Consider the following 23,182-nt stretch of genomic DNA (forward strand, 5'->3'; position numbering starts at 1 on the left):
CATCCCAGTATAACCTGTTCCATTTCCTTAATAACAATTTAAACAATTTATTTAACTAAAACAATAACATTATAGCATATGGATCCATGTTTGTTAACTGATGTGGTTAAACAGTTGTTGTTTTTAGACTGAGTTTTAGTACACATGGAAAACTTAAAATAAATCCTTATTTCCTGATGAATAGCATTTGGACTATAATGTAACCTAAATAGAAAATTATCTTTAGAAAGATTTTTCCTCCAAAATTTTAAAAATCCAATTTAAATTTTAAAAACTGTTCTTTTTAAAAAAAATCAAAAATTCATTGATTTTTATCCACCCTGGTTGGGGATGGAGCAAGATAAGGGGAGGGAAGACGATGTTTCATTGCATGCAACACAAGGCCTGTTCAGGTTGAGAATGATGCTCATTCATCTTGGATTGGCCTGTGGCAATCTCTTTATGTATTTGTAGGAGGAATATCCAGAACCTTGGGCGCATCAAGCCTTTGGTTTCTTGAGGCCAGAGGTTCCCAAACATCGCCCCAGGCTTCATTCCACTTTGCATAGCCATGTCAGGAAGAATCTACGCCAGATACCTTTGCAGCTTGCAAACCCAGCCGGATAGCAGCACCGCTGAAAATGCAAAACAGATGTAAGGTTCAGTGGATTCAGAAATTTGCAGGGATGCAGCTCAGAGGTAGACCAGCTGCCTTGCGTGTGGGGGGGGGGGCAGGTTCAACTCCCAGTGGCAATTTCCCTGCCCCCCTCCCCCTTCCTGTGAATTCCTATACAAAATACATTTTACGTATGGTCTATATGCACCATTTCTATATGTTACTATAAATAATTGCATACATGTACAGTCCTACCTCATGTTGCGTCCGCTTCATGTTGCGTCTTTCCGCGTCATGTCCCGCGGCAACCTGGAAGTACCGGAACGGGTTACTTCTGGGTTTCACCGCATGCGCAGAAGCGCTAAATAACGCATGCACAGAAGCGCCAAATTACACCTCGCGTATGCGCAAATGCAGCACTTCGAGTTGCGGGCATTTCACATTACGGACAGGCCTCTGGAACGGATCCCGTCTGTAACACGAAGTACCACTGTAATAGCTGTAATTTTGGTACAGTATATACAGTGGTACCTCGGGTTAAGTACTTAATTCGTTCCGGAGGTCCGTACTTAACCTGAAACTGTTCTTAACCTGAAGCACCACTTTAGCTAATGGGGCCTCCTGCTGCTGCCGCGCCGCCAGAACCCAATTTCTGTTCTTATCCTGAAGCAAAGTTCTTAACCTGAAGCACTATTTCTGGGTTAGCGGAGTGTGTAACCTGAAGCATATGTAACCCGAGGTACCACTGTAATGATGAAAATGAATAAAAACTATGTAGCAAAAAATTATAATAGATATAAAAGCTTTGTCTTAGTGCGAAGTGCAGACTAGGCTGGCATTATATTAGCTTGCTGTCATGCCCCTCTAGTTGTCGGGCCTCTTCTCCAGCCCAGGATTTTATTTGCTTGTTGCTTTTTCTCTTCGGCAACAAGTAAATGTTTGCTGTTCTCAAGAAAGGGAGGATATTTTTTAAAGGACTGTGAACCTTGCCGCTGCCATATCTTGTGGAGTGATGAGAAGAGAGTTCTTGAGCCTCACAGCCTTTGTGCATTTGGTGTGCACAATGTTTCATGGAAAGCTTTGCTTTATTCTACAATATATGGTGACATAATGGGGGGAGAATGTTTGTTTGGACTGCTCAGAACAACGATGATCGTTTGAAGCCCAATTTTTCTTTTGTGTGGCCCAGATAAATAGGTTACTTCCAGGACTGCTAAGTTTTGCAGCAGTAGTTCAACACAGGAGGAGAATGTTTGTGGAAATCAAAGTCTTTCTGCAAACGATCTTTCTGCTTTGTTTTTGGGACCTTATTTCCCTTCTGGAAAGCACTAGTAATGTTATTCTAGTAACTTTTACTCTCTCTTTTTTTAATACGAGCATAACTTGTGGCATTTGTAGAAGAGGAAGAAAAAGGCCACACATCATGGTTATGACTTGCTTGGTTAAACAGCAGAGTGGAAGCAAAAAGAGAGAGCATGCCGCCCCCAGTTCAGGAAGTTGATAGTCCCAAATGACGTTCTTCACAGAATCTGTAACCTTTCTAATAACTGGGGTGGAAGGGTGTGCAGTTTAACAACAGTACGTTAACATCGCAGCTTTTGTCTTTCCCAGCCCCTCATCCCCACCCGTCTAGACCATAGGTAGGCAAACTAAAGCCCAGGGGCTGGATCTGGTCCAATTGCTTTCTCAATCCGGCCCGCAGACAGTCCAGGAATCAGCATGTTTTTACATGAGTAGAATGTGTCCTTTTCTTTAAAATGCATCTCTGGGTTATTTGTGGGGCATAGGAATTTGTTCATCTTTTTTTTCAAAATGTAGTCCGGCCCCCACACAAGGTCTGAGGGACAGTGGACCGGCCCTCTGCTGAAAAAGTTTGCTGACCCCTGGTCTAGATGCTTTCATTCCTCCTCCTTTTCTCTCTTTAATGGCACAAGACCATAGATTGCAATCGGGGTCTGCAAAAACAGCTTCTGGCCTATTTTAATGAGAGACTCTTGAGATGGGCAGGGTATAAGTCATCATCATCATCAACATTTGATTTGTATGCCGCCTTCCCATAGTTGAAACTACAGTGAACCCTCCGGATACGAACTTAATTCGTCCCGGGGGTCCGTACTTACACCAAAAAGTCCATATCCGGAGTTGCCGCTTCTGCGCATGCGCCGCACGATAAGAGCACTTCTGCGCATTCACGTGCGGTGAAACCTGGAAGTATAAACTTCCGGGTTTGCCTCGTTTGCAACTCGAAATTACGTTACCCGAAGGTAACATAATCCGAGGTACCACTGTGTGCTCAAGGCGGCTTACAACGTGACAAGATTTACAGGATTACAAACATAACAGAAGTCATAATCAATCAGACACATCAAAAATTACACAACCAAATGGAAACAATTTCCACATCAATCATAAGATCTAAAACTATGGATACAACAATAATATCAATAACAGCAACAAGCTCTCTCAACCCCCCGGAAATAATACTCCAGCCTGAGAATCTGTTCAAGAAGAAGAAGAAGAGTTTGGATTTGATATCCCACCTTTCACTCCCCTTCAGGAGTCTCAAAGCGGCTAACATTCTCCTTTCCCTTCCTCCCCCACAACAAACACTCTGTGAGGTGAGTGGGGCTGAGAGACTTCAGAGAAGTGTGACTGGCCCAAGGTCACCCAGCAGCTGCATGTGGAGGAGCGGAGACGCGAACCCGGTTCCCCAGATTACGAGTCCACCGCTCTTAACCACTACACCACACAGGTTCCGCTTTTGTAGCTGGAGTCAGTCCGCACTGCACTCTCCCAGGCCAGATGGGAAAGGGCCGGCAAGGCAGGGCGCAGGTCTTCCAGGGCTCGCAGCCAAGATGGTCTCATTTAAAACAACACAGATAAAAATTAAAAACAATTTATAAGCAGCTGCAGTCCTTGTGAAGCCTGTCAGGCCCCGTCCCAAGCCAGGTGGAAAGAGGCAAGAGCAGGTCCTTCAGGCCCTCAACTGGCAGTCAGGCCCTCAGCAGGCAATAAATTACTATTACTATTATTATTATTATTATTATTATTATTATTATTATTATTATTAGACTGCCAGTTCCCATAAACTGCAGCCAGCACAACGCCACAAGCTAGGATCGATGGGAGTTGTGGTCTGAGACATCTGGACGGCAGAACAGGTTGTTGAAGTCCGGACTGAATACCCCACGGTTTGATTCTGCAAAGGCCGCTTGTAAATGTGCAAGCCTTGACTATTTATTTTCATCTGTTTGTTGCATTGCTATCCCACCTTTTTCCTCCACGGATCTCAAGGTGGTGTACGTGCCCCCCCCTTATTTGATCCTACAACAACCCTGTGAGGTAGGTCAGGCTGAGACGACAACTGGCCCCCCCAGATTGCCCGGTGAGCTTTGTGACCGAGTATGGGAATTTGAACCCGTCTCCCAGGTCATAGTCGGACACGCTTAACTGCTACGCCTTCCAGATCCCTGGGTGTCTTCTGGCCATGGTCACACAAAAAGACCCCTCTCAGCGAAACAGTACATTGTCAGATTAATGGTTTTGCAGAATTCTGCATCCCAGTGGCTTTTCTGTATTTGCAGCTGCTCCCATCAAGCGTTTAAGCCTAAATGATCTGCTAGCAGACTTTGATCTTTCCAGGCTGTTTTTCTCCCGATTCCCCTGGACGCGTAATGTTGACATGCTTTGAGCAGCTTTTTGTACGTTTTTGCGGTGCGGGAAACGATTCTCTCGCGTTTGTTTCCTGACTCCCCGTGCTGCCTGAAACCAGCTGGCGAAATGTTGACTTTCTCCAGCTTCCAACAATGACACCAACAGAACGTGAAGGCAAGGTTTATTGTACCCAGTGTTTGCAAAGCCGTGTGTCCACATGCAGATATCTACTGTGCTCTACCTTTGCAGGCAAAAAACAGGCATGCCCACTCCCAAATGATGATATATTATACCCCACCCATCTGGCTGGGTTTCCCCAGCCACTCTTTGCAGCTTCCAACAGAGATTAAAAATACATTAAAACATCAGTCATTAAAAAACTTCTAAAGGTCAGTTAGTTTATTTCCTTGATGGGAGGGCGTTCCACAAGGCTGGTGCCACCACCGAGAAGGCCCTCTGCCTGGTTCCCTGTAACCTCTCTTCTCATAGTGAGGGAACCGCCAGAAGGCCCTCAGCACTGGACCTCAGTGTCCAGGCTGAACGACGGGGGTGGAGACGGTCTAGCAGGGGCTGGGCATTGCACATGTGCCCTGACTGCCTCCTGCCAGGGATATTGCTAAACTGAGATGCAGCACCAGGCCCCCAGGGTCACCCACGGAGCTTCATGGCCAAGTTGAGATTTAAACCCTGGTCTCTTCCAGGTCCTACAGTGCCTCTTGCAAGTGTGAGGTGGTGTTCAGGGCACATAACATTTGCCGTGTCTCCTCTCTACCCGAAGAATCCTGTGCTTACAATTTTTGGCCACACATAAGAGTGGGCAGACTGTCTTGCCAGAGTGGTGCATGCTCTGGTTATCTCCCGCTTGGACCACTGCCATGTGCTGTCCGTGGGGTTACCTTTGAAGGTGACTCGGAAACTACAACTAATCCAGAATGCGGCAGCTAGACTGGTGACTGGGAGCGGCTGCCAAGACCATAGAACACCGGTCCTGAAAGACCTACATTGGCTCCCAGTACGTTTCCAAGCACAATTCTAAGGTTGGGGCTGACCTTTCAAGCCCTAAACGGCCTCGGTCCAGTATATCTGGAGCATCTCCACCCCCACCATTCAGTCTGGACACTGAGGTCTGAGGGCCTTCTGGCGGTTCCCTCATTGCGAGAAGCAAAGTTACAGGGAACCAGGCAGAGGGCCTTTTCGGTGGTGGCACCCGCCCTGTGGAATGCCCTTCCATGCTCATCCACAAAGAATTGCGCAACACGGTGTTTCCTAGAAGAGCCCCGGCGTCAGGATACGTCCTGCCCCTGGAGCTCTCGCAGTCTGAATTTGGAGCAATTTGACTAGCAAATACGAAGCAGAAACAAATGCATATATTCAGGCTTTGTTTGGATGGAGGAAGGAGTTGCCTCAGGGCTTTGCGCTCACACAAAAAAGGCCGATTTATTCAGGAGGGATTCAGAGGGAGAGTGTGCCAAGGAGCTATTTTAATACGTCAAATCCTAGCTAACAAGAAGGAGTCCTGCTTAGCTGAATCCTTCGCACGCGTTGCCTGATGGCTGGCACCATTGTCGTGTTTGGCCACAAGAGCTTCCTTTGAGCTTTGCTATTTTTGGTCCTTTAGGGGGCTTGGCAGAGAGGATCCAGCCAGGCCTGAGCGCTTTCTAGGCTTAGCATCGCTCCAAGAGCCCAAATGTATTTTTGCCAGATGGAGCAAAAATGTTTTAACTGGAATGCAAAAGAGGGGAGGGGGGAGCAAGCAAACGGCTTTGCACTTTGCTGTGGGGAGGGGTGTTTTGGGGTCTCCCTCCTTCCCCCTCAGGCTCAGACGAGACTTGGGTGTCATGTGCTGTTATCAAGGCCACAGGCATTTTGCATCTTTCTAAGGCTGGTCCAGCATCTTAAAAAGCACAGACATCACCTTGCCGACTAAGGCCCGTACAGTTAAAGCTATGCTTTTCCCAGTAGCGATGTATGGAAGTGAGAGCTGGACCATAAAGAAGGCTGATCGCCGAAGAATGGATGCTTTTGAATTCTGGTGCTGGAGGAGACTCTTGAGAGTCCCATGGACTGCAAGAAGATCAAACCTCTCCATTCTGAAGGAAATCAGCCCTGAGTGCTCACTGGAAGGACAGATCCTGAAGCTGAGACTCCAATACTTTGGCCACCTCATGAGAAGAGAAGACTCCCTGGAAAAGACCCTGATGTTGGGAAAGATGGAGGGCCCAAGGAGAAGGGGACGACGGAGGACGAGATGGTGGGACAGTGTTCTCGAAGCTACCAGCATGAGTTTGACCAAACTGCGGGAGGCAGTGGAAGACAGGAGTGCCTGGTGTGCTCTGGTCCAGGGGGTCACAAAGAGTTGGACACGACTAAACGACGAAACAACAACAAGGCCGGTCCTGATCTGTCTGCTGGAGGCATGGAACATGCACAGCTCGCTTCCTGTAGTATTAAAACTCAGCGTGGTTAACAACAGAAGCAGATCAGTGAGGTGGTCTGTTGTGGAATTTGGGGGACCTCCCTCTGCTGCATATCAATCTTCTGGAAGCTGGGGGTAATGATGGGGTCTTCAGGTCCCCCCCCCCTTGAAATCAGCACCAAGCTCCTAGCGGTTGCCTAACTGCTAACACCAAATAGGCCAGTACAGTCGTACCTCTCGGTTCTCGAACGTAATTCGTTCTGGAAGTTCGTCCAACTTCCGAAAACGTTCGAAAACCAAGGCACGGCTCCCAATTGGCTGCAGGAGCTTCCTGCTCTCAATCGGAAGCCACTTCGGACGTTCAGCTTCTGAAAAACATTCCCAAACCAGAAAACTCACTTCCGGGTTTGCAACGTTTGGGAGCCAAAACGTATGAGTACCAAGGCATTCGGGAACCCAGGTACGACTGTAAAAGGAATTTGTACCTTTTGCTTCTTTGGTGTATTGATTGATTGATTGATTTAAAAGCATTTATATACCATTTAATATTTCAAGGATCTTTCAGCAGGACCAAACCCAATATTTATTTTCTTAGATTAATTTTCCGCCTGGGTTTTTTTTTGGGGGGGGTGAGGTAAAATGATAGTCCCACTCACAAGTAGACTAACGGAAATGGGTGGATTTATGTCAGTTGCAGTATCCATCAGTTCTGTATCCATGTGGACCTGCTGTCCAGGCTGTGTTTTAAAAAATGGTTTTTAATGGGGGGGGCAGCAGTAGAGTCTATTTCAAAAGTCATGGGGCGCATTTGCACATGTGTTTGTGGGTTTGCGTTGTCGCAGGGTGCGATTGAAAGTGCAAGCAACCTTTCCAGGATAATTATTATTATTATTATTATTATTTATTTATTTATACCTTGCCCATCTGGCTGAGATGCCTGGTTTGCCCTGGTCCTCACTCTGCAAAATAAGGTGGATCTTGAGAAGGACGCATTTCCTGCAGTCTGCTCCCTAATTTCACCGTGGGGTTTAATTAAACTGCCCCACAGCAACCTTGCGCCAAATGTGGGAGTCATTAACCTGCTAAACCAGGAAGCATTTTCCGCGGAGAGATTCCGGAGGGGTCATTCTTGGGCCTGCCAGTGCTCAACAGCAGCTTCATGGATGGTTTGGCTGCGAAGGAACAGACTGATTCTTATCATGGGAATTATATTACCTAAGGTCCCAGGGCGAGGTGCAACAATGGAAGACGTCAGTGATATTAAAAATATTTACGAGGAATGGTTGAGGGAGTTGGGCATGTTTAGTCTGGAGAAGAGAAGATAGAGGTGATCTTCAAATATCTGAAGGGCTGCTGTGTGGAAGATGGGGCAAGTTTGCTTCCTTCTTCTCCAGAGGCTGGGACTCAACCCAAGAGATTCCAGTTGCAAGAAAAGAGATTCCAACATTAAGAGATTTTTGGGACACTAATACAGTGGTACCTTGGGTTACATACACTTCAGGTTACAGACCCCACTAACCCAGAAATATTACCTCAGGTTAAGAACTTTGCCTCAGGATGAGAACAGAAATCGTGCTCCAGCGGCACGGCAGCAGCAGGAGGCCCCATTAGCTAAAGTAGTGCTTCAGGTTAAGAACAGTTTCAGGTTAAGAAGGGACCTCCTGAATGAATTAAGTACTTAATCCGAGGTACCACTGTAATAATAATAATTTATTATTTATACCCCGCCCATCTGGCTGGGTTTCCCCAGCCACTCTGGGCGGCTTCCAACAGAATATTAAAATAGAATACATTGGTACCTCGGGGTAAGTACTTAATTCGTTCCAGAGGTCTGTTCTTAACCTGAAGCGCCACTTTACCTAATGGGCCTCCTGCTGCTGCTGCTGCTGCGCCGCTGCTGCGCGATTTCTGTTCTCATCCTGAAGCAAAGTTCTTAACCTGAAGCACTATTTCTAGGTTAGCGGAGTCTGTAACCTGAAGTGTATGTAACCAGAAGCGTCTGTAACCCGAGGTACCACTGTAGTCTATTAAACATTAAAAGCTTCCCTAAAGAGGGCTGCCTTCAGATGTCTTCTAAAAGTCTGGTAGTTGTTCTTCTCTTTGACATCTGATGGGAGGGCGTTCCACAGGGCGGGTGCCACCACCAAGAAGGCCCTCTGCCTGGTTCCCTGTATCTTTGCTTCTCACAGGGAGGGAACTGCCAGAAGGCTCTTGGCACTGGACTTTAGTAAAGCAACTTGCACAGCAGATTGCGTGGGATAAACCCGAGCAGAAGGGGGTGGGTGCCCTGCAACGTGAACGCCCAGCGACGGTTAGCAAAGGGGCACAGCCATTTGTAGAAAGAAAGAAAACACCCAGCGTGAGCCCAGCCAGGATTATTGTGTCAAGAGAACAACCGCTGCTGCTCGGGCCCACCTTCCAAACTGGCCTCTGGATCTTTCGAGCGTGTAAACAAGCTCCGATAGTGCAAATATTTTCAGGGATTGAGCAATGCAAGATGTCTCCAGAATTTACAGTTCCGCGGTGATTTATGGAAGCCTTCCTATTTATACGGCCTTGTTTACAGCGCCTATCGCCCGGCGAACTGTGAAAAGGTGTTCTTTTAAAAAAGAAAGCCTGAGGCGCAGGAGAGGCCCCAAGTCTTATTTCTCCCTCTGTTGATTTGTTTGCAGTTTGCTTATATTTTTCCCACAGCCGTACACTTCTCTTAATTTTTTTTTTAAATGCCGCTATTTCTCCCGTCTTCTCTGATCTCTGGCTTTCAAACGCTGCTATTCTTTCTCTTTACAGCCTCGTGCATTCATGCATTCTTGGCAGCGGCTGTTGAATTCCGGATGTTTTACAGAAGGGATTCACAAAGGAATCCTTTTTTCTCTTTCTGCTATTCTCCTTTACTATTGTTATTGGGAACAGGGTTTGTTTGTTTGTTTGTTTGTTTGTTTGTTTGTTCGTTCGTTTTCCCCCTCCAGTTCAGCAGTTGAAAACGAATGACGTTTTTTGGGTGAACATGCATTCTTTTGAAATTAAGGGGGAAGGACAGCAAAGTAATTGCATTTTTTTTAAAAAAAAGAAAAATTGCATTAGCCTCAAATATTTATTATGATGCTCTTCAAGTTTTAGGTGTGTATTAATCTCCTGTGAGCTTTTAAATTTTGGATGTTGAGGGTAGAGTGGTATTTTCGATCGGCCCGGACCCTGCAATCTTCATCTGGGGCTCTTCTTTGGGTGCCTGCCCCACGAGAGGTGTGGAGGGTGGCAACATGAGAACGGGGCCTTTTCTGCAGTGGCTCCCCATTTGTGGAACGACCCCATTAAGGAAATGGGGGGGGGGGTTGCTCAGAGTTGTTGAGCTTTTGGGGGGGTGGATTGCTGACAAGGACCCGCCTGTCTGCCGCTGCCATTCGCACGCCTTCCCGAAGCCACCAATCGTCTGCCCGCCAGCAGCTGCCAATTGCCACAGCCAATCGCCAGCAGGCCTTGCCGCAGCCACCAATCTCTCCCCCCCCCCCCATTGCTGCTGACAATCTCCTGCTCGCCGCTGCCACCAATCGCCCATCTGCACTATCTGTGTATAAGATGACACCCCCCCCAATTTTTAATATTTTTTTAAAATAAAAAAAAATCGTCTTATGCACGGAAAAATACAGTAACTTATTTATTGAATTTATATCCTGCACTTTTTCCTGAAGGAGCCCACAGTGGCAGAGTTGAGTGGGCGTGCATGTTCAAGAGTTTTAATTTGTTTTTTCCCCGTTTGGAAACATTATTCTTAACTGCCAGAATGAGAGGGCTTCACGGAAAACAATGGTGAGCCCGAGAAACGGGAGTTGTGCTCTTGGCGCTTCCACTCAGGACGGCGACTTCTGCTCCTGCCACCCCGGAGCGTCTGTCTGAGCTGGAATTGCGATCTCGCATCCTTTTAAGAGGCTGCTGCTAAGAGAGACGTAGAGAGGTAGCAGTAACCTTGGCAATGCACTGCCAGCCGTCTTGGCGATAAAAATGCGCCCGCTGAAAATTGACTTGTATGCTACAACGTCCATCATAACGGCCCGTCCTTATAGCACGTTTGAGGTCCGTGTGGCCGGTTGCCATAACTGCTGGCTGGGAGAATGTCCGCCGAAATGGTGTAGCCTTGCCTGGAGCAAATAGCAGGTGGAGTGTTTTGGTTTGTTGGGGAATGCAGGTTATGCGAGGGGATTTCACAGAGCGGTGATGTATTGATCCCAAGGTGCCTGGCGGAGGCTGCGAAAACTCGCCGAGCTCGTTCCTGCTTTGCTGCTGGAAAAAGCCGAGAAAAAGGTTCAAGCGAGTGCAGGGTTCTTTAGCTTCTTCCCAACTGCAGAGGCAAACCTGGGCTGTTTGCTGATGGCGTGGAACAAACAGCTCCATTGTCGCTTGTCATATTGTGAGGCAGTCCAGCACAACAAAAGTGTGTGGGGGGGACTTATTTTATCACACAAAGCAATGGCTGAGTTTTTACAGGCTCAGAACCTTAGCCTGCGACGACACTCAGCACGGACGATAAAGCTTTCGCGTTCTTGGAAGGAGGCTGCGGAGCGAATAAAAAGCTTAGAAACGGCGAGCGGCAATTCAGCAAAAGCTTGCAGGTCAAACTCGGCTGCGGTGTGTTGAGCTTTCCGCCGCCTGCTCCCATTTTTGCAGGGGTTGCCCCCGGGAGCCCGGCCTTCTCATTCCCCCAGCCATATGAGTGGTGCTAACAGCATCCTGCCCGTGAGTCCGAAAGCCCCTGGCAAATTTGCTGCGGAGGGCAAGGGAGCTCACCGCAGAAGGATAGATGGACAGCAGCCAGGCAATGACTGAGGAAGTTTATTTTCCGTTTGATGGGCCCTTTCCTTGATGTGATTTCAGGGCACGATAAAACTCTTGCCACACTCAGCTCCCAAGCTGCCGAGTAAGCTTCTTTGAGACAAATTGGGGAGCCGGGGTTCATTTTGCAGAATGATGGCTATGCACTGGGGTCAGAGGAGAATGGTCCCTCTGCTAATTGCTGTGCCATGCTGGGTGAAGTGAGTGCCTACTGGCAATTCCTTGCTCGTGAGAGTGGGTGGAGCTCCTCTGGCTATTCCACCGCTGTATGGAGTACAGTGGTCCCTTGGTGCTCAAACTTAATCCATCCTGGAAGTCGGTTCCAAAACCAAAGCGTTCCAAAACCCAGGCCCGCTTTCCCATAGAAAGTAATGCAAAACGGATTAATCTGTTCCAGACTATTAAAAACAACCCCTAAAACAGCAATTTCACATGGATTTTACTATCTAACAAGACCATGGATCCATAAAATGAAATCAATAGACAATACACCGCAGTCACACAGTCAAAATATCAGTAGCTGAACTGGGTTCCACACAGTCAGAAAAACAAAATAAATAGCAAAAGCAGGCAGACCTCAGCGTAACACTCAAAACAGAAGTGTGGCACTCAAATTGGAAGCGTAACACTCAAAACGGAGCACGTTCAGCTTCCAAAAAACGTTTGCAAACCGGAACACTTACTTCTGGGTTTGCAGTGTTTGGGTTCCAAGATGTTTGAGTACCAAGGCGTTTGAGAACCAAGGTACCCCTGTACAGAGGAGTAGATGCAGCTGTGCCTTCTGAGTTCTTGCGGCCAAGGCAGCTGCCTTCGGGACAGGTTGCTTTGGCCTGGGGGGATTTAGCACCAGTGACGCTCCGGCAGCGGTTTGCAAAGGGCACACCTTTGCAGATGCGTTTCGGGGTCCTGATGTGCGAATGGAGCACGTCTCATCGCTGCCGGGCGGCTGCCCAGCCAAGCCCAGGTGATGACGCAGAAGGCTTCCCTTGCAGTCGGGACCTTGCAGTCACCATGAGCAAAGCAACCTGCACAAGGCATGAGGAGGAAAACCCTTTTGTTTTGGTGTGTTTCATTAGGGCATGGGCCCTGGCTTGGAGGGGGAGGGGTTATTGCATTGTTGTTTTTATTTTGACTATATATTTTGTGGTTTTATATTTAGATTTTATGCTGTGAACCGCCTTGAGACCTCTGGGTATAGGGCAGTATATAAATTTAATAAATTTATTACAGTGAACGTTTGGGTTGCGAACGTGATCCGTGCTGGAAGCACGTTTGCAACCCGCAGCATTTGCAAACAGCAGCACTGCGTCTGCACACGTGCGGGTTGCGATTCGGTGCTTCTGTGCATGCGCAAACCGCAATTTAGTGCTTCTGTGCATGCGCAAGCGCTGAAACCTGGAAATAACCCATTCTGGTACTTCCGGGTTTGGCGCGGTGCACAACCCAAAATCGCGCAACCTGAAACGTCTGTAACCCGAGGTATGACTGCAGTGATGATGATGATAATAGTGCCACCTTCTGCTTTGCTCGTAGAAGGTCCCAAATTTGGTCATTGGCACCTGCAGATAGGGCTGTGAAAGACCCCCGCATAATCCCCTGGAGAGATGCTGTTAGTTGGCCTGGTTATAGATTATAGGGTGGCACCAGTGTTTGGAATTTCCCAGGCACGCTTTCCTACCAGCACAGGTCCAGTTGCAACTGTGTGGAGATTTCTGGGTGCCAGGTTTGCGCCTGCAGTTTAGAACCCCCTGACTTAGTCCATAGTTAATAACATTTCCGTTTTTCCACAGTGCGTGTTTCTCCTTGCGTACAAGTGAATTGTTGTAAGAGCGAGCTTTGGTCAAGCAATGTAGTTTAAATCGTAGAATCGGAGAAATATAGTGTTGGAAGGGATCCTGGGGGACATCTAGTCCAACCACCCTGAGATCTACGGGTATAGGGTGGTATACAAATTACAAAAATAAATACCCACTCACCCACCCCCTGGGTAAACAGGCATTCTGTTGTGGCGACCTTGATTTAAGTTGCCATTTGGCGCCCAGCTGATACATCTTGAGTTTCTAACACTGCCCTGGAAATGGTCCTAAACTACAACTCCCAAATTCCCTGACAGTTAGCCGTGCTGGCTGGCGCTAATGGGAGTTGTAGCCTCTGACAGCCCTCCTGCAACAGGGAGTTCCATAGTTTATGTGTTGCATGCAGAAGGACTTTCTTTTCTGCGGGACTTAGAAAACCAGCCATTTTGACTCTCTCCTCGCTGCGTGTCTCGAACCATTGGCCCTTAATGTTTTGCAGGCCGTTTGACTCTTTTTTTTCTCCCTCTCCTTCCTCTTCCCCAGGTGTACTATTCGATTCCCCAGCACAGCCATCAAGATCCAGTTCACGTCGCTCTACCACAGAGAGGAGGCGAAGGAAGCAGCCTCGTCGCCTCCACTTCGGCCGCTCTACCCCCAGATATCGCCGCTTAAGATCCACATTCCGGAGCCGGACCTCCGAAGCCTGGTCAGCCCCCTGCCCTCTCCTACCGGCACGATCAGGTAAGGAGGAGCTTTGCTATTCCGCACCAAATCGCCATTGCAGGACCAGTTTGAGGGCGCTTCCCCCCCCCCAAAGGAACCCATCGCTCACGTGTTTGATGCGCAAAGTGAGAGAAAGGCCTGTCATTTTGGTGGGTCAGGGCAATGAAGAGGCGGCTAGCGCTGCAGAGACTCTAGGCAAGCAGTGGTCCCTTGGTTCTCAAACTTTAATCCGTTCTGGAAGTCGGTTCCAAAACCAAAGCGTTCCAAAACCAAGGCACACTTTCCCATAGAAGGTAATGCAAAACGGATTAATCCATTCCAGACTTTAAAAAAACAACCTCTAAAACAGCAATTTAACATGAATTTAACATGAATTTTTATAATTAAAGAATCTGTAAACTATAGAATGGAATAGGAAAACTGGTGGAAGGGAAGGACGAAAATGAAAGCAATATTCAATGTTCTGTACTAGAAAATAAATAAGACAGTATTGCAGATGATAAAAATGAAATTTATTATTTTTTCTTACCTGCACTGATGATAGTCATTGTTTGGATGGGGGGCTTTTATCCATTTCTGCAGTCACACAATCAATCAATCAATCAGTAGCTGAACTGGCTTCCACACAGTCACAAAAACAAATTAACTGAAAAAGCCTCGAAAACAAAAACGCAAATTAAAAAGCGAAAGCACCAAACTTAATCTGTTCCAGAAGTCCGTTTGACTACCGAAATGTTCGAAAACCAAGGCGCAGCTTCTGATTGGTGCAGGCACCCCGGAAACAATAACCGACAGCCACATCAGACGTTCAGCTTCCGAAAAACATTTGAAAACCGGAACACTTACTTCCAGGTTTTCGGCGTTTGAGAACCAAGGCATTTGAGAACCAGGGTACCTCTGTATGTATTAATTCTACATGTCACCCTTCGTCAAAAGATCATGGGGCAGTTCACAGAATACAACGCAAAAGTAAAATTTGCCTTGGCACACCATTTAGAGGATGTCACGCTGGGCCTCCTGTCCCCAAGTCCCCCCCCCTCGCCCAAATGGGGATACCATTGCAATGATGGCTAAAATTGCCCCTGCTAACTCCAGCGATGGAGGGAAGCATGTTTTGCCACCCCAAACTAAACGGGCTCTATCACGAAACCCGGCCAAGTTACACTTCTCCCGGGTCGTGCTAGAGCAGGGCTTCTCCACCCTGGTGTGGCAGGAGAGGATGGGAAATGTGGCAGGAATATTCGAGGACAATCAGTATTATATTTTGGGAATGGCTCCTTTTCTTATGTAGCTGCGTTGTTGCATACTTTCTGGATTCCCCATGATCATGTTGGAAAGTCTTTCCTGTTCTAAACCAAGCACTGCTAGGCGCTGCTGCTTTTTGTGATTTCTTGTCTATTAAAAAATCAATGTGGCACGAGCAAATTTTTGTTCTGCAAGTATGGCCCAGAGAAAAAAAAGAACCGCTATGTAACATTCGGAGCAAGACTGGCTCTCGTATAGAAGATGCCCCGGTTAAGTTAGGTTTGTTTCTTTGTGTCATAAAACGTGTGCACTGCTTGCTTGTTTTAACAAGAAACCTCAAAGCAGTTTGCAAAAAGAGAAACGGAGAAAAAATGGCAACAATATCAAAGCGTGCAAAAAGTTACAGTACCCAAACAAATTAAAATTTACACCGACTTTCTTCACAACGACTCTGTGGTTGCATGGAAACCAAGGCACCCGGTGGAGGCGGAAGAAGGGATTTGTTAGGATGCATATTTTGTGAAACTGTGCCCATTGAGCAGCAAGCAAAGTATACATAACATTGCCCTGTCTGCTTTGCTGGCATCTTGAGGGGACCAAGTTGTTACTGGATTACTTTTGTGTTTTGTTTCTAAACCGCTCCTTCTTTGCACAGGAGCGTGTTTTTGCTCTGAGCCCGCCCACGAAGAGGGCTATACATCAAATTCTGCTTTCTATCAAACTTTGCTTTCTAGCCATATGCCCTGCTGTGGGGCTGGGTTTTCAAGGATTGCTAGGAAACGGGGGCTCCTCTGCTACCCAGTAGCCATGCCCAGTGGTGATTTTCAGACCAGGTAGTACAGTGGTACCTTGTTTTACGAACTTAATCCATTCTGGAAGTCTGTTCTTAAACCAAAGCGTTCTTAAACCATTCCCATAGCAGCGGGGGACTCAATTTACACGTGGAACACACTCAACATTAAGCAGAACATGTTCTGCTTCCAAGGCAAAGTTCACAAACCAAAACACCTACTTCTGGGTTTGCAGCGTTCTTAATCCAAATTGTCCGTAAATTAAGCTGTTCTAAAACCAAGGTCCCACTGTATTTTGTGTTGCGGCACTGTGAGAACGCAGTGATACTGTTGGACCTGAGTTCCAATCCTTGCAGAACCGTGACTCTTGCTGAATTGCCAACGGAATTCTTGTGAAGCTAAACTAGAACAACTCCTTGTTCTCTGCTCTCACTCCCTTGAAGGAGGTGTGTGTGTTGCAAAGTCGAGAAGGCGACTTGCTTGTTCACATTGAACCGTGGTTTGTTCTAAGCAGCGGTTTAATGTGACTCTGTTCAGGGAGCACTTGCCATGGGCTCCCGCGAAGAGAACCATCCGTCAGCCTGAGAGGAGTCTTGGCGTTTAATACTTTGAACCATTTATTTGTTTTATTGCATTTTGAGTTGTAACCTGCCTTGAGCGCCTCGGCCGAACGGGAGAATATAAATGCATCAAATGAGATAAAGGGTGGCAGCGAGACTTGGCACCCACCTGTGTCTCTCTCCTGTGCAACGGTTGGAGTCACAGGGGCCCTTGAGTCTGCCAGGGAGCAGTGTTAAAAATTCCCCAGGCGCGTTTTGCAAGTGGTGCGGGTCCAATTGCAACCATAATAATAATAGTAATTAATAGTAATTAAAAAGAGCCAGTGTGGTGTAGTGGTTAAGAGCGGTAGTCTTGTAATCTGGGGAACCGGGTTCGCGTCTCCGCTCCTCCACATGCAGCTGCTGGGTGACCTTGGGCCAGTCACACTTCTCTGAAGTCTCTCAGCCCCACTCACCTCACAGAGTGTTTGTTGTGGGGGAGGAAGGGAAAGGAGAATGTTAGCCGCTTTGAGACTCCTGAAGGGGAGTGAAAGGCGGGATATCAAATCCAAACTCTTCTTCTAATAATAATAATAATAATAATTTATTATTTGTACCCCGCCCATCTGGCTGGGTTTCCCCAGCCACTCTGGGCGGTTTCCACAGAGACCAAAAATACACTAAAATGTCACGCATTAAAAACTTCCCAGAACAGGGCTGCCTTCAGATGTCTTCTAAATGTCAGGTAGTTGTTCTTTCTGACATCTGGTGGGAGGGCATTCCACAGGGCGGGTGCCACTACCGAGAAGGCCCTCTGCCTGGTTCCCTGTAACTTGGCTTCTTGCAGTGAGGGAACCGCCAGAAGGCCCTCGGTGCTGGACCTCAGCGTCCGGGCAGAACGATGGGGGTGGAGACGTTCCTTCAGGTATACTGAAGGTATACTCCAGACCACATGGAGATTTCTGGACTCCAAGTTGGCACCTGACATCTCCATCTGGCTGGCCCCTCCAACTTTCTTAAGCAGGTCAGCAGACTAGCTTATTTTTCACCTTTATATCCCACTTTTTCCTCCAAGGAGGACATGGCTCAACCCCCCCCCCCATTAATCCCTACAACAATCCTGTGAGGTAGGCTAAGAGGCTGTGACTGACTCCAAGGTCACCCAGTGAGTGGGGATTCGAACCCTGATCTCCCAGGTCCTCATCTGGCACTCACCACGACACCCCACTGCCTTCCTAGAGTCCTTCTGATATGGGGCAGCTTTAGAAATCAAGTAGGTAAATAAATATGGGGAAAGCAAAATGTCCCTTAGAGCAGGACCTGAACTGTTTTCCTTGAAGCTTGAGTTTATTTCATTTTGCATTGTCTTATTTGAAGTTTTAATGTGTTGTAAACTGCTTTGAGATCCCCCCCCCCTTTAAAATATAAAGCGGTATAGAAATGATATTAACAACAACGACTCCCATTTTTTAAAAAAGGCACCCAGGACATTCCATTGTGGCAACCACAACCCAAAGGTTCCGTTTGGCGATTAGCTCATATATCTGAGTTTCTCGCACTGCCTAAGCGATAACAGCCTGTCCACAGCAGAGCAGAATCTCAGCCTGGAGAAGGTCTCCGTGAAAAGCCTCTACTCGGAAGACTTCAGAAAGCCAGGGATGGTTAACAGAGCCATCCTGAGCAGATCAACTGGCGAAATCCCAGGGTGGCTTCTGTCGCGGGTCGCTCAGAAGCCACGCAGGCCTGAGCTTGCTGTGGGCGCAGGGGGGCCCAAACTTCTTTCAAAGAGGGCCAGATTTGATGAAATGAACATGCGTGAGCTTTTTTTAAGCTTGAGGTTGTTGAGCTTTTTTCTAAGATTTGACCCCAAGAAAATAAACTGGCGCTGGGGCTGGATGAAACCGGCCGGGGGGCTGGATTAGGCCCCCAAAACGGACTTTGGACATGCCTGCTGTAGGGAGCGACGTGGGGCAGGGCTCCTGCAAGAGGGAGCGGCCGTAGCTCCCTGGCAGTGCACAGGCCCAGGCTGCTAGCCCACTTGGTGACCCATAATAATAAATAATAAAAAAAAATTATTTAAACCCCACCCTTCCCGGTTGAGGAAACCGGGCTCAGGGAGGCTAACAACAAATTTAAAACACGTAATTGATGCTACAAAAAAATCCCCACAGCATAAAATAGAAGAAGAGGAGTTTGGATTTGATATCCCGCTTTATCACTACCCGAAGGAGTCTCAAAGCGGCTAACATTCTCCTTTCCCTTCCTCCCCCACAACAAACACTCTGTGGGATGAGTGGGGCTGAGAGACTTCAGAGAAGTGTGACTGGCCCAAGGTCACCCAGCAGCTGCATGTGGAAGAGCGGGGAAGCGAACCCGGTTCACCAGATTACAAGACTACCGCTCTTAACCACTACACCACACTGGCTACACGGTATAAAGTGTGAATAACAATAAAATACAGTAGAAAACGTGAATAACAATAAAATACAGTATAAAACATGAATAACAATAAATTCAGAATTCAAAAATCAATTTAGGGGCTAAATCCATCCAATAAACATTCGATGATCACCAGGGCTAGCTGGCTAAATTAGTCCCACTTGGGCCAGCGAGGAGACCAGGGGAGAACCAGCTGTGGGATCCCAGAGCGGGTGATCTTCATAAAAAGGGATGGGGAGGGGAGGAAGGGGAATAAAAGATCAGGCTAAGTTCAAATTGAAAGCCGGGCGGAATAGCTCTGTCTTACAGGCCCTGCGGAAGGAAGTTAAATCCTGCAGGGCCCTGGTCTCACGGGGCAGAGCATTCCACCAGGTCGGAGCCATCACTGAGAAGGCCCTGGCCCTGGTGGAGGATAATCTGACTTCCTTAGGGCCCGGGACCTCTGAACTATGGTTATTCATGGACCTTAAGGTCCTCCGTGGGACATACCAGGAGAGGCGACCCCGTAGATACGAGGGCCCTAAGCCACAAAGGGCTTTAAAGGTCAAGACCAGCACCTTAAACCTGACCCGATACTCCACCAGGAGCCAGTGCAACTGGTAAAGGACTGGGTGAATATGCTCCCTAGACCAAGTGGTTTGGGCCACTGCCCTCTTCTTGCCATAAACTCATCCCCTTTGCCTCCTGCCCTTTGCGTTATTCAGAATAGCGGTTTGCACTGCCCCCGAAGGATGATAACAACACAATAACATTCAAGAGAGGTAACAAATAGGGCGATTGTTATTTACCCGTGCAGCCAAAGCCATTACAGAGCAAATACATAAAAGACATTATTAAAACCAGGTAATTCTGCCAGGTAAGAGTTTGTTCCCCTGAAGAACCTAACGTATCCCCAGAAACCTTTCTCCTTAAAATTGCCGCTCTATAGGCAAAACTGCCCACTTTTTCAGAGGTGTGTAGGGGGGAGCTGTCCCCTAATAAAAAGTTAATCACATACCCAATCGATCTCTCAGCTGGGAGATTAACATCTTTGAAGAAGGATGCTCTTAAGTCATCGATCGGCCAAAACAGTCAATTGCACATTTATTCAAAGTGCAATTAAAACTATCCAGTTTAATTAATCCAACCCCTTGGTCCGGCGGTGGCAACTTTTCAAATTCTGTTTGTCGTTTGCACCCCCTGCCGGCCCCTTGCCTCTTTGCACCCCTTTAAGCATCCCCACCGCTCTCCAGGGGGGTGAGATGTTCTGGACTACAACTCCCATCAGCCCCAAGTGGCAGGCCTGTTCTGGCTGATGGCTGCTGTAGTCCAAAGCATCTGGAAGGCACCAGGTTGGGGAAAGGCTGGGAGAGGCAGTGGTGGGCTTGTTGCTTGCCCTGGCAGAAGGCATCTCCCTACGTTTTCCTTCCCCTTCCTTTCGTGGTTAGAAGAGAAGCAGCCCCAAAGTGCCCTCCGTCACTCCGTTCCAAAGCTTGCATATGTGAATATTTTATTTTTATTTCGGTCACAGACCAGTTCCAGCCCACATACAATATCAAGGAAGTCATAAAACACAATAGGGATACATTTGAAGTTGCAGTTAGGTATAACAGGAACAATACAGATACAGCAACAGTTAAAAATATATATACCGTATTTTTTGCTCTATAAGACTCACTTTTTCCCTCCTAAAAAGTAAGGGGAAATGTGTGAGCGTCTTATGGAGCGAATGCAGGCTGCGCAGCTATCCCAGAAACCAGAACAGCAAGAGGGATTGCTGCTTTCACTGCGCAGCGATCCCTCTTGCTGTTCTGGCTTCTGAGATTCAGAATTTTTTTTTTCTTGTTTTCCTCCTCCAAAAACTAGGTGCGTCTTGTGGTCTGGTGCGTCTTATAGAGCAGTGTTTCCCAACCGGTGTTCCGCGGCACACTAGTGTGCCGCAAGACGTTGCCTGGTGTGCCGCGGGAAAAATAAAAAAATTCGAAAGATATCCGGAGAGGCGGCCTTCAGGCGAGTTTTAATTTTAATTTTCCTTCTCCCACTTAATGCCCCACGCTCGCCCGAGCAGCTTGCAGTCCTCGGTAACCACGGCGACCCGAGGGAGGGGAGGGAACAGGGAAGTCGAGGGCGGCGGCGAGCCGCGATGACGTCAGTGGGCCGCGCCGCCTCGCCCTGGCACGGTGTGAGAGCCCCGGCTAGTGGCACGAGCTTCAGAATAAGTGGGATCCGCGTGCGCGAGACCGAGATCGCGGGTAAGGAGCTCAGCCCTGGGCAGGAGGAAGCGGGGCCGCGCGTGCGGGCCACATCCCCACAGAGAGCGAGCCTCCCCCGGCCCACCACTCCGGGCAGGTCCACTCGCATGAGGGGGCGGCGATGGCGACGGCCGGCAGCTTGCCTGCAATGCCATCCCTCGAGCAGGCGAGGAGCCCGGAGGCTACCAGATGTGAGTCCTCTTTCCCACCCTGCTCGGGAGTCCAGAGCACTTGGTCGCATTCAGGATCTAGAGTGGGGAAGCGGGGCTTGTGTCTGGGCTGGACACATTGGGCTGCCTGTGCCGCTCGACCTGCGGGGAGAAATCAGGGTGGGAGTCACGACCGTGAGGCAGGGCTGCCAAGTGTGGCAGAAGAGGACACGGCCGTCGCACCTGTCCTTAGGTAGGAGCTTCTTCCGTGTCGACCTGCTGCCCTAAAGTCTTGGCTTTTTTCTTGGCTTTTTGGCGGTTGGCACAGAAGGAAGGCAAGGGGGAGGGGAAAAAATTGAAACTTACACTTTCGTGCGTCCCTCCTGGCGTGACGCTGCGCGCTGACGTCACGGGGCTGTAATGGTGGTGTGCCTCGAGATTTTTTTCATGAAACAAGTGTGCCTTTGCCCAAAAAAGGTTGGGAAACACTGTTATAGAGCGAAAAATACGGTAAATTAAAACTTAGTCACTAACATATAACCTAAAATTATCATTTAAGCAGGCCTTAATCGTTAGGATAGCACAGCTTGTTCCCTAGGTTTTATGGCAATAGCACAGAATTTGGCTACCCTTAACCCTTGTCCTCTACAAGGACTCCGTTCCAAAGCTTGCATGTGTGAAAACAGGAGAAACGATGGGCAGCAAGTTCTGTTTTCACAAGCAGCCTTTGCGGTTTCGTCACCTGACGCCCTCCCTCTCTCCGACAAAGAACCACACCTTGGGGATTGGTTTCCAGGTTGCCGCTTTGAGGGAGGGGGGCAAAGCTACCCAGCGCATAACCTGCATATTTTTTAATGCTGCCCCACACATAGAATTGAAAGGGACCCCGAGATCATAATATCTCCTCTGCTTCCCTGCCCCCCCTTGAAGTCAATAGCCCTGGCTTCTCCTGTCGAGCCCTGCAAGAAAAGGGCTGTGAGATGCTCGACGCTTTTAACATCTGCTGGGGCTTCAGCATAAAGCAAATCTGTCTGAGCTTCTTGGAAAAGAAGCCCGCAGAAGCCTTTCTTGAGGTTTCCTTCTTTTGCTCAACCTTTTCGTTCTTGTTTACAAACATCCCCTTTCTGTGCACACCTCTCGAGGTTTCCTCTAAACTGCTTTTCTTCCTCCGGACATGAATGAGATCGGCCGCCTTCAGTATACAGTGGTACCTCGGGTTACATACGCTTCAGGTTACATACGCTTCAGGTTACAGACTCCGCTAACCCAGAAATAGTGGTTCAGGTTAAGAACTTTGCTTCAGGATGAGAACAGAAATCATTCTCCGGTGACGCGGCGGCAGCAGCAGGAGGCCCCATTAGCTAAAGTGGTGCTTCAGGTTAAGTACGGACCTCCGGAACACATTAAGTACTTAACCCGAGGTACCACTGTATTTGAATAATAATAATGTGCTTTTCGTGCATTAAAGGCAAGCAGGCAGCTGTCTTGCATGCAGAACGCCACAGGCTCCAGCCCTGCAGGTGGTGCAAGGCTGAGACACATTCTTCCTCGTTGGAAGTGCTCAAGAGCCGCTGCCGGCCAGTGCAGCCTGCACTGAGGTGCCTGGGTCACTCGTCTTGATTCTGTAGAAGGCAGCTTCCTGGTCAACCATCGGTCAGCCTGAGCCACCTTGCCGGGTTGTTTTGAGAGGACAAAACAAGGGGGAAGAAGCCCTTTGGAAGTAGTACAGTACGAGTTCCCTGCCTATGGGGGCCCAAAGTGGCACTTCTTTCTCCTT

At 48.2% G+C, this 23,182-nt stretch overlaps 1 protein-coding gene across 1 annotated transcript in view; it reads left to right on the forward strand.

The window, feature by feature from the left end:
• The window catches only part of FOXK1 (forkhead box K1), an 85,199-nt gene that overhangs the window by 28,775 nt on the left and 33,242 nt on the right, over positions 1-23,182 (forward strand). Inside the window, exon 2 of the mRNA XM_028705627.2 lies at positions 13,832-14,029. Within this exon, the coding sequence (XP_028561460.2) occupies positions 13,832-14,029 (198 nt within the window). The remainder of the gene's footprint in view (positions 1-13,831; positions 14,030-23,182) is intronic.

The sequence above is a fragment of the Podarcis muralis genome, chromosome 14, assembly GCF_964188315.1.
Source record: "Podarcis muralis chromosome 14, rPodMur119.hap1.1, whole genome shotgun sequence".
Taxonomy (NCBI): domain Eukaryota; kingdom Metazoa; phylum Chordata; class Lepidosauria; order Squamata; family Lacertidae; genus Podarcis; species Podarcis muralis.